General features: G+C 39.2%; 1 protein-coding gene across 4 annotated transcripts in view; it reads left to right on the forward strand.

The window, feature by feature from the left end:
- Positions 1-12640, forward strand: part of ECSIT (evolutionarily conserved signaling intermediate in Toll pathway, mitochondrial) — a 148887-nt gene that overhangs the window by 91200 nt on the left and 45047 nt on the right. For all 4 annotated transcript variants that reach the window (XM_053775696.2, XM_053775697.2, XM_053775694.2 and 1 more), the window contains exon 5: positions 8672-8781. In XM_053775696.2, coding sequence (XP_053631671.1) covers positions 8672-8781 — 110 coding nt within the window. The remainder of the gene's footprint in view (positions 1-8671; positions 8782-12640) is intronic.

Raw genomic sequence — 12640 nt, forward strand, 5'->3', positions numbered from 1 at the left:
TGCCTCCTGGTATTAGACAATGCTCCTGGTCATCCTTCAGACGTGGCAGAGCGACTTTCTGCGGAAATGAGCTTCATTAAGGTCAAGTTTTTGCCTCCTAATACCACTCCTCTCCTGCAGCCCATGGACCAGCAGGTCATTTCCAACTTCAAGAAACTGTACACAAAAGCTGTGTTTGAAAGGTGCTTTGTAGTGACCTCAGAAACTCAATTGACTCTAAGAGAGTTTTGGAGAGATCACTTTAGCATCCTCAATTGTGTAAACATTATAGGTAAGGCTTGGGAGGAAGTAACTAAGAAGACCTTGAACTCTGCTTGGAAGAAACTGTGGCCAGAATGTGTAGACAAAAGGGATTTTGAAGGGTTTGAGGCTAACCCTGGAAATCCTATGCCAGTTGAGGAATCCATTGTGGCATTGGGGAAGTCCTTGGGGTTGGAGATTAGTGGGGAGGATGTGGAAGAGTTGGTGGAGGAGGACAATGATGAACTAACCACTGATGAACTGCTGGATCATCTTCATCAGCAAGAGGCCAGACCTGAGGAAACTGCTTCGGAGGAGGGGATAGAAAAATTGAAGAAGTTGTCTACTTCAAAGATTAAGGAAATGTGTGCAAAGTGGCTTAAAGTGCAAACCTTTTTTGATGAAAATCACCCTCACACAGCTATTGCAAGCCATGTTGGCAACCTGTAAACTGACAATATTGTGAAACACTTTAGGAATGTCATAAAGGAACGGGAGGTACAGGCCTCTATGGACAGATATGTTGTGCAACAGAGGTCCAGTGACTCTCAAGCTGGTCCTAATGGCATTAACCCTTTGACTGTTTCAGGCCCCTTTCTGAAACTGTCATTCTATGTCGCTGAATTTAAAAAAAAAATTATTTTTTCTTATGAAATGATAGAGAATCTTTTCCTGATGGCAATGACACCAAAAGTTCGAAATTTGGTCGAAAACTCATGGAATTACGCTCCCGCGAAGTTAGCTGTCTTGGCGACATATGCGTATCGGCGATTTCGCCGACTTTGAGCCCTATTTTCAGCCAATTCTGTTGTTCCAGTTGACCAAACTCATAGCTATTTCTTTAGAACTCCATTTTATCTATCAGCTGAGTACAAGAAACCTCCCATTTACCAATTTGAACTACCCAATATTGTGGTCAGAAATTGGCAATTTGGCCAATTTCACGCAAACTAAAAAAGATGCCAATTTCAAAATAGGGTCCAAAATAAACAAGGTAGACATTCTTGGCACTAAAATAATATATCCTCTGTTCATTAGTCACATCTCTAGGCCCCTCTTATATTATTATTGCTTTCTATTTTTATTTTTTATTCATACAAAAAAATACAAAATTTACTGTTATGCAGACTACTGCATTATTGTAAAAATTGTATAAATAATATCAGTGCACTACTGAAAGAATATTAGACTCCCCAGTTGACGTGTATTGGACGTGTGGTGTGATTTGTTTACTCCTGAACATTGATAAAAATCGAAAATTTCTGCTACTTTGAGCTCAGTTTCAAGGTCCTTTTCATCGTCAAAGTAATAAAATCATCTCTATTTCTGTAATATGTTTTCCATTTTATCACCTAAGACCATGAAAACGCAAATACATCGATAAATACTATACGAAAATACACCTCAAAGTCGGCGTTTTAATCCAAAAAAACGATCAGTTTTTTTTTTTTCATTACGCACTGTGTGCTGCAGGATTTTTTTTATGTGGTGCACACTGACCACACAGACCCATTCTCTCACATGTGGGCCTACCAGCTTTCTTCCGCTTGATTTGAAGCCGCTAGAATTATTGAGTATATATACGTCTGAAACACTGGCTTGTAAGACTTATATATACGACCAAAACAGTCAAAGGGTTAAAAGAAGAAGGGTAGTATCCCCGGAAAAGGACTTGTCATTTCAAGTCCTAATGGAAGGGGATTCCCCTTCTAAACATTAACACCATCCACAGTCTCCCCTCCTCCCATCCCATCAATCATTACCAGATCTTCAATAAAGGTAAGTGTCATGTAACTGTGCATGTCTTCTTCAGTTTGTGTGTATTAAAATTAATATTTCATGTGGTAAAAATTTTTATTTGTTCATACTTTGGGGTGTCAGGAACGGATTAATTTGATTTCCATTATTTCTTATGGGGAAAATTAATTCGCCTAACGATAATTTCGCCTAACGTTGAGCTCTCAGGAACGGATTAATAGCGTTAGGCGAGGGTCCACTGTATATATGTCCGAAACACTGGCTTGTAAGATGTATATATACGACCAAAACAGTCAAAGGGTTAATATGATATAATAAACAATATAAACAACATAGAAACCTTATATATACTCTAGAATGAATAAAATATGTCATTACGTGACAAGTGGTGGCAGCTATTCCCTACCTCAAGCGGCCGCCTTGTTGTGGGTCAGCAGGGGAGACCTCCCGCCATCCCCTGCCATCCCCCGACACTCCCACACTCCTGACACCACCATCCCAGCTTCGTGAATATGTGTTCAGTTCCAATTCTCTCCTACACGCTAGCTGTGTTTGTTAATTGTGGTTTGATCTCTTAACCCTTTCAGGGTTTCCGACATACTAGTACGTCTTACGCGCCAGGGTTATTGATGTACTAGTACACATAAATTCTAGTGTCCTCAAATCAAGCAGGAAAAGGCTGGTAGTCCTAGATGTGAGAGAATGGGTCTCCATAGTCAGTGTGCGCAGTACAAAAAAAATCGGGGACCCAGTGGTGCATTGTGGGAAAGCCATTTTATTACACCTTGTTCACCATGTCTAGTGCTAAGAAACTCCTCACTCCTCGGCTAATTGGGGCTCTTTTGTTCCCGAGTGACAGTTCAAACACAGATGGAAGTGTCAGTGAAGATGAATTTCATGGTTTTGAGGAGTTTGTGACCGAAAGCAATGCCCAGGAAACCTGAGGGAAAGAAGGAAGGAAGGAAGGAAGGTAGAAAGAAAGGGAGGAAGGAAGGAAGGAGGGAAGGAGGGAAGGAAGGAAGGAAGGAAGGAAGGAAGGAAGGATGGAAGGAAGGAAGGAATGAGGGGAAAGAAGGAAGGAGACCATCAACCTAGGATAACCCAAAAAATTCAGACAGTGACTTATTTCCATGTGGGTTGGTGAGGTGAAGAGGAAGTTGACAGGCAGTGAGGGTGGTGAGTGATGGTGTTATTTGTCACTGTGACATTAATTACGCCAGTGACTCTGCATATTTACAAGTCCACCCCCACACAACAACTATGAACTTTACAGAAGCTGTAGCAGTTCTGGGAAGTGTCCAATGGCTTTATATGTGTATATATGTGATAGAAAAAATAGTAATAAACAACATTTTTTATTGTTGGTTTGTGTAAACATGTTTTGTAAACAATGTAATGACTGTGCTGTTATTGTGTAGTATATGAGTGAATATACATTCAATATACATTATATTGGTCTCACAGGCCATAAAATTACTTGAATGAAGGAAGAAGGAAGGAAGGAAGAAAGGAAGGAGGGAATGTAGGTAGGTAGGAAGAGATGAGAGGAAGGAAGGAAGGTAGGTAGGAAGAGATGAGAGGAAGGAAGGAAGAGATGAGAGGAAGGAAGGAAGGAAGGAGGGAAGGTAGGTAGGAAGAGATGAGAGGATGGATGGAAGGATGGAGAGAAGGAAGAAAAGAAGGACAGTAGGTTTGTGGGGAGGAAGGAATGTGTTGTGGAAGACAGTGAGGGTTAGTGAGTTGTAGTATCATGCATCATTGTGACAAAAGACACACCGGTGACTCAGCATATTTACAAGTCCACCCCCACTTGTAGTTATAGGAACCTGTCCAGTGACTCTATATGTGTATATATTTGATAGAAAAACAGTAATAAACAAAATTTTTTATTGTTGGTTTGTGTAAACATGTAAACAATATAATGACAGCAAAGTTTGTGCTGTTATTGTGTAGTATACAGTGAGTGAATATATACCAAATACAGTGGACCCTCAGCTAACGATGGCATCGCCTAACGTTAAATCCGGCTAGCGATACATTTTAGTGCAAAAATTTTGCCTCGGCTAGCGCTAAAAAACTCACCCAATGAGATTCGTTCGAGACGCGTCCACGTGTGGCCTGAGCGCGCCTCACTTGTCCCGTGGGTGCCAGTGTTTACAAGCCAGCCACCGCGGTCGCATCCAAGCATACAATCGGAACATTTCATATTATCACAGCGTTTTTAGTGATTTTACCCTGCAAAATAAGTCACCATGGCCCCAAGAAAGCTTCTAGTGCCATCCCTACAGGAAAAAGGGTGAGAATTACTATGGATATGAAGAAAGAGATAATTGCTAAGTACGAAAGTGGAATGCGTGTCTCCGAGCTGGCCAGGTTGTATACGAAACCCCAATCAACCATCGCTACTGTTGTGGCCAAGAAAATGGCAATCAAGGAAGCTGTTCTTGCCAAAGGTGCAACTTTGTTTTCGAAACAGAGATCGCAAGTGATAGAAGATGTTGAGAGACTGTTATTAGTGTGGATAAACAAAAAACAGATATCAGGAGATAGCATCTCTCAAGCGATCATATGTGAAAACGCTAGGAAGTTGCATGAGGACTTAATTAGAAAAATGCCTGCAACTAGTGGTGACGTGAGTGAATTTAAGGCCAGCAAAGGTTGGTTTGAGAGATTTAAGAATCGTAGTGGCATACATAGTGTGATAAGGCATGGTGAGGCTGCCAGTTTGGACCACGAAGCGACTGAAAAATATGTGCAGGAATTCAAGGAGTACATAGAAAGTGAAGGACTGAAACCTGAACAAGTGTTTAATTGTGACGAAACAGGCCTGTTTTGTAAGAAAATGCCAAACAGGACCTACATTACTGAGGAGGAAAAGGCACTCCCAGGACACAAGCCTATGAAAGACAGGCTTACTCTGTTGATGTGTGCTAATGCTAGTGGTGATTGCAAAGTGAAGCCTTTATTGGTGTATCACTCTGAAACTCCCACAGTGTTCAGGAGAAACAATGTCCTCAAGGCTAATTTGTGTGTGATGTGGAGGTCAAACAGTAAGGCATGGGTCACTAGAGACGTTTTCTATGACTGGTTACACCATGCATTTGCCCCCACTGTGAAAAATTACCTAATTGAAAAGAAATTGGACCTTAAGTGCCTCCTGATATTAGACAATGCTCCTGGTCATCCTTCAGACATGGCAGACTGACTTTCTGGGGACATGAGCTTCATTAAGGTCAAGTTTTTGCCTCCTAATACCACTCCTCTCCTGCAGCCCATGGACCAGCAGGTCATTTCAAACTTCAAAAAACTCTACACAAAAGCTGTTTGAAAGGTGCTTTGTAGTGACCACAGAAACTCAATTGACTCTAAAAGAGTTTTGGAGATATCACTTTAGCATCCTCAATTGTGTAAACATTGTAGGTAAGGCTTGGGAGGAAGTGACTAAGAGGACCTTGAACTCTGCTTGGAAAAAACTGTGACCAGAATGTGTAGACAAAAGGGATTTTGAAGGATTTGAGGCTAACCCTGAGAAGTGTATGCCAGTTGTGGAATCAGTTGTGGCATTGGGGATGTCCTTGGGGTTGGAGGTTAGTGGGGAGGATGTGGAAGAGTTGGTGGAGGAGGACAATGAAGAACTAACCACTGATGAGCTGCTAGACCATCTTCAACAGCAAGAGGCCAGACCTGAGGAAACTGCTCCGGAGGAGGGCATAGAGAAATTGAAGAAGTTGCCTACTTCAAAGATTAAGGAAATGTGTGCAAAGTGGTTTGAAGTGCAAACCTTTTTTGATGAAAATCACCCTCACACAGCTATTGCAAGCCGTGCTGGTGACTATTACACTGACAATGTTGTGACCCACTTTAGGAAAGTCATAAAGGAACAGGAGGTACAGGCCTCTATGGACAGATATGTTGTGCGACAGAGGTCCAGTGACTCTGAAGCTGGTCCTAGTGGCATTAAAAGAAGGGAAGTAACCCCAGAGAAGGACTTGCTACCTCAAGTCCTAATGGAAGGGGATTCCCCATCTAAACATTAACAACATCCACACACTCCCCTCCTCCCATCCCATCAATCATCACCAGATCTTCAATAAAGGTAAGTGTCAGTTTGTGTGTACTAAAATTAATATTTCATGTGGTAAAAAAAAAAAAATTTTCATACTTTGGGGTGTCAGGAACGGATTAATTTGATTTCCATTATTTCTTATGGGGAAAATAATTCAGCTAACAATAATTTCAGCTAACGATGAGCTTTCAGAAGCAGATTAATATCGTTAGGTGAGGGTCTACTGTAGTCTTATATTGGTCTCAAAGGCCATAAAAGTTACTTGAAAAAATAAAATTTAAAAAAATAAAAGAAAAGAGTAGAAATAACAAAATAAACTATTACCGAGTGACCAGCAGTCAGCAATGTTGCAGTATGCGATTCAATTTCTGTTAACTTCACGCCTCCATATCTCCGTAAGTATTGATCGCAAAAATTTCTTTTTGCCTGTAATACTCACAAAAAAAAACTATCTTTTCATTAGAATTTTTTTTTTTTTCGAATATTTTTCGACCCTGAGAACAAGTTTGAGAGAGGGCCTGTCAACCCTGTTAGGGTTAATTGCCATATCTTGTATCTGCCATGCAGTTATGACACCCAGTAGGCATACCAGTGTTGCTGACTTACTGAATGACTTACTAACTTGACTGTATAACTTACTGACTTGACTGAATGACTTACTGACCTGACTTACTGACTTGACTGACTGACTGAATGACTTGACTGACTGATTGACTGAATGACTTAACTGACTGACTTACTGACTTGACTGAATGACTTGATTGACTTACTGAATGATTTGACTGACTTACTAAATGACTTGACTGATTGACTTAACTGACTGACTGACTGACTTGACTGACTGATTGAGTGACTTGACTGGCTGAATGACTTGACTGACTTACTGAATGACTTAAAGTTAGACTTTTTCACTGAAGAGGACCCTGAAATGGTGTCTAGAGCAGCTGATGCCTTACCATCAGTTGTATAATGTACTGCAGGGTAAAATACAGCAGAAATCCATTACAGAATTTATGCACACTCCAGTACAACCACCAACTTCAGTACCAGAACCTCTACCATCCACCTCAGCCCAGTAGGACCACAACATAACTCTCCACTCTCTTCACAATTATCCACAAATACCAGCACCAACAATTTAAGGTAAGAAATACTATTATTTTTGTTGCAATTATAGTTTTAAGCAGTTAAAACAACATAATACATCACGACAATAAACTACAATTATATATTCACTTTTAATTTTGTAAGATCTGGAGGTCTAAAAAAAAAGTTGTTTGAGGGAGAAGCTTGCATCCTGAATTTTTGCTCGTATCCAGAAACAAAAAATCGACCGAGCGACTGCTCGTATCCTGAAAAACTTGTTTGGTGGGTCACTCATAAGCCAAAGTTCCACTATATTTATAGATGGGGTTGTAAGAGAAGGGAATGTATGAGTGTTGGCAAGAGGTGTGGGGTTAAAAGATAAAGAATCTAACACAAAGTGGGAGTTGTCACAGTTGCTTTTTGCTGATGACACTGTGCTTTTGGGAGATTCTGAAGAGAAGTTACAGAAGTTGGTGGATGAGTTTGGTAGGGTATGTAAAAGAGGAAAATTAAAAGTGAATATAGGAAAGAGTAAGGTGATGATAAAAAAATTAGGTGATTAAAGATTGGATATCGGATTGGAGGGAAAGAATATGTAGGTGAATGTATTCAGATATTTAGGAGTGGACGTGTCAGCAGATGAGTCTATAAAAGATAAGGTGAATCATAGAATTGTTGAGGGGAAAAAGGTGAGTGGTGCACTTAGGAGTCTGTGGAGTCAAAGAACTTTGTCCATAGAAGCAAAGAGGGAAATGTATGTATAGTTATACCAACACTCTTATATGGGTGTGAATCATGGGTGGTGAATATTGCCACAAGCAGAAGGCTGGAGGCAGTGGAGATGTCATGTCTGAAAGCAGTGTGTGGTGTGAATATAATGCAGAGAATTTGTAGTTTGGGAATTAGGAGGAGGTACGAGATTATGAAAATTATTGTCCAGAGGGCTGAGGAGGGGTTGTTGAGGTGGTTTGGACATGTAGAGAGGATGGAAGGAAATAGAATGACTTCTAGAGTGTATAAATCTGTAGTGGAGGGAAGGAGGGGTAGGAGTCAGCCTTGGAAAGGTTGGAGGAAAGGGGGTAAAGGAGATTTTGTGTGTGAGGGGCTTGGACTTCCAGCAAGCATATGTGAGCATGTTATGAGCGAATGGAGTCAAATGGTTTTTAGGACTTGATGTGCTGTTGGAGTATGAGCAAGGTAACATTTATGAAGGGATTCAGGGAGACCGGCAGGCTGGACTTGAGTCCTGGAGACGGGAAGTACATTATCTGCACTCTGATGGAAGGGTGTTAATGTTGCAGTTTTATAACTGTAGTGTAAGCACACCTCTGGCAAGACAGTGATTGAGTGAATGATGATGAAAGTTTTTCTTTTTCGGGCCGCCCTGCCTTGGTGGGAGATGGCCAATGTGTTAATAAATAATAAATAAAAAATATGCAAAATATTTTTGTAAGAAATGTTTATTTAAATTATAATAATTAAAACATCAGAATTGCTATATTAAATCACTGGATTTTACAGGAGTAATGCCGGACTCAGAGTCAGAAGAAATTCTCATGAACACTTTTGGAATGTATAGTCATCCTGTACGCAAGCATCGTCGCATGTTGTACTGGATGCCCAAGTTTAAGGTAAGTTTTATTGGTGATGTTTATCTTGTGCAGAATATTTCCTTCAATTACATGTTTGTTAGTCTCCAAAAAATATACAATATTGTTTATGATAAAGATATTTTTTTATCATATCATGAAGATTCATTTATATATCACATATTTTATTTTTATTAAGCCTAAAACATATTTATGTTATATTCTGTATCTGGAAAAATCCAAAATAGCCCATTACAGATCAAATGACCAAATATAGTATGCTCACAGTGTTTGGGTATATCATTTCACTAAATGAACATTAACTGTTTTTGTTGATATACACACATACTACAGTATCAACTTCAGTGGCAAAATCTCATCTACAGTATTTGTGGAAAACTTTTTCTTACTTTACATTATTACCACCCCTGTTATACTACGTATATCCATTTCTAAGTAAATATCAAGAAAAATCAGTCTTTAGGATGATCACACCTCAGAGCTGTCCAGAAATGCTTCCTTCCTTACTTTATCACAGTAGAAGACCATATTCAGTACTCTTCCACTACTCTGTTCAGATAACTAGCTAGTATTCAATAAAGGAATGACACCGGACTTTATTTTCATCATAATGGATCATGGCAGTTATTAAGTACAGTGGAACCCCGGTTTTCAAATTTAATCAGTTCTTGAAGGTCGTTCCAAAACCAAAACATGTGAAAACTGAATCAATATTTCCCATAAGAAATAATGTAAATACAGTGGAACCTCTACTTGCGAGTTTAATCCGTTCCATGACCTTGCTCGCAACTGGATTTGCTCGTTTGCAGAGTCAATTTTCCTCATTTAAATTAATTGAAATGCAATTAATCCGTTCCAGTGGAATTTTGTACTTCAGTAATTTCGCTAATATCAGCTCTACGGCTTATTTATCTATCACAGTTTATCTAATATGACATAACAAACAATATAAATAACATAGAAACATGATATATACTCTAGAATGAATAAAATACGTCATTCATGTAGTGGTATGGGAGGTGTCGGCGGTGGACGAGAGTTTGTTTGGAGACCAGGCAAAATACTTCATGAATAATTTCGCTAATATCATCTATGTGGCTTATTTATATATCACAGTTCATCTTATATGACATAAAAAACAAAAAAAATAACTTAGAAACATGATATATACTCTAGAATGAATGAAATATGTCATTATGTAACAGGTGGAGGCAGCCACAACTGCTCCCTCTTTGTTGTGGTAAACACTGCCATCTAGTGATGGCCTTTTGAAGCTGTCTATTATAATTGTTATATGTAGTACATTATTATTATTATATATGTATTATTATTATACATATTATATTATTATCATTATTATTATTATTGTATTATATTATTATATTATTATTATACGTATTATTATACATATTATTATTATTATTACTTTATAATACATATTTTATGAAAAAGAGGATAAATAAATATACAAGGTATGATGTAGCACGTAATGAAAGTAGTTTATTAGATTATGTATTGGTGGATAAAAGGTTGATGGGTAGGCTCCAGGATGTACATGTTTATAGAGGGGCAACTGATATATCGCATCATTATTTAGTTGTAGCTACAGTTAGAGTAAGAGGTAGATGGGAAAAGAGGAAGGTGGCAACAACAAGTAAGAGGGAGGTGAAAGTGTATAGACTAAGGGAGGAGGAAGTTCGGGCGAGATATAAGCGACTATTGGCAGAAAGGTGGGCTAGTGCAAAGATGAGTAGTGGGGGGGTTGAAGAGGGTTGGAATAGTTTTAAAAATGCAGTATTAGAATGTGGGGCAGAAGTTTGTGGTTATAGGAGGGTGGGGGCAGGAGGAAAGAGGAGTGATTGGTGGAATGATGAAGTAAAGGGTGTGATAAAAGAGAAAAAGGTAGCTTATGAGAGGTTTTTACAAAGCAGAAGTGTTGTAAGAAGAGCAGAGTATATGGAGAGTAAAAGAAAGGTAAAGAGAGTGGTGAGAGAGTGCAAAAGGAGAGCATATGATAGAGTGGGAGAGGCACTGTCAAGAAATTTTAATGAAAATAAGAAAAAATTTTGGAGTGAGTTAAACAAGTTAAGAAAGCCTAGGGAAAGTATGGATTTGTCAGTTAAAAACAGAGTAGGGGAGTTAGTAGATGGGGAGATGGAGGTATTAGGTAGATGGCGAGAATATTTTGAGGAACTTTTAAATGTTAAGGAAGAAACAGAGGCAGTAATTTCATGCACTGGTCAGGGAGGTATACCATCTTTTAGGAGTGAAGAAGAGCAGAATGTAAGTGTGGGGGAGGTACGTGAGGCATTACGTAAAATGAAAGGGGGTGAAGCAGCTGTAACTGATGGGATCATGACAGAAATGTTAAAAGCAGGGGAGGATATAGTGTTGGAGTGGTTGGTACTTTTGTTTAATAAATGTATGAAAGAGGGGAAGGTACCTAGGGATTGGGGGAGAGCATGTATAGTCCCTTTATATAAAGGGAAAGGGGACAAAAGAGACTGTAAAAATTATAGAGGAATAAGTTTACTGAGTATACCAGGAAAAGTGTACGGTAGGGTTATAATTGATGCTCAAATTGTTAATAAATAAATAAATAAATAAATAAATAAATAAATAAATTAGAGGTAAGACAGAATGTAGGATTGCGGATGAGCAAGGAGGTTTCAGAGTGGGTAGGGGATGTGTAGATCAAGTGTTTACATTGAAGCATATATGTGAACAGTATTTAGATAAAGGTAGGGAAGTTTTTATTGCATTTATGGATTTAGAAAAGGCATATGATAGAGTGGATAGAGGAGCAATGTGGCAGATGTTGCAAGTATATGGAATAGGTGGTAAGTTATTAAATGCTGTAAAGAGTTTTTATGAGGATAGTGAGGCTCAGGTTAGGGTGTGTAGAAGAGAGGGAGACTACTTCCCGGTAAAAGTAGGTCTTAGACAGGGATGTGTAATGTCACCATGGTTGTTTAATATATTTATAGATGGGGTTGTAAAGGAAGTAAATGCTAGGGTGTTCGGGAGAGGGGTGGGATTAAATTTTGGGGAATCAAATTCAAAATGGGAATTGACACAGTTACTTTTTGCTGATGATACTGTGCTTATGGGAGATTCTAAAGAAAAATTGCAAAGGTTAGTGGATGAGTTTGGGAATGTGTGTAAAGGTAGAAAGTTGAAAGTGAACATAGAAAAGAGTAAGGTGATGAGGGTGTCAAACGATTTAGATAAAGAAAAATTGGATATCAAATTGGGGAGGAGGAGTATGGAAGAAGTGAATGTTTTCAGATACTTGGGAGTTGACGTGTCGGCGGATGGATTTATGAAGGATGAGGTTAATCATAGAATTGATGAGGGAAAAATGGTGAGTGGTGCATTGAGGTATATGTGGAGTCAAAAAACGTTATCTATGGAGGCAAAGAAGGGAATGTATGAAAGTATAGTAGTACCAACACTCTTATATGGGTGTGAAGCTTGGGTGGTAAATGCAGCAGCGAGGAGACGGTTGGAGGCAGTGATGTCCTGTTTAAGGGCAATGTGTGGTGTAAATATTATGCAGAAAATTCGGAGTGTGGAAATTAGGAAAAGGTGTGGAGTTAATAAAAGTATTATTCAGAGGGCAGAAGAGGGGTTGTTGAGGTGGTTTGGTCATTTAGAGAGAATGGATCAAAGTAGAATGACATGGAAAGCATATAAATCTATAGGGGAAGGATGGCGTTGGAGAGAGGGGGTAAAGGAGGTTTTGTGGGCAAGGGGCTTGGACTTCCAGCAAGCGTGTGTGAGCGTGTTAGATAGGAGTGAATGGAGACGAATGGTACTTGGGACCTGACGATCTGTTGGAGTGTGAGCAGGGTAATATTTAGTGAAGGGATTCAGGGAA

The sequence above is a fragment of the Cherax quadricarinatus genome, chromosome 10 (genome assembly GCF_038502225.1).
Source record: "Cherax quadricarinatus isolate ZL_2023a chromosome 10, ASM3850222v1, whole genome shotgun sequence".
NCBI lineage: Eukaryota > Metazoa > Arthropoda > Malacostraca > Decapoda > Parastacidae > Cherax > Cherax quadricarinatus.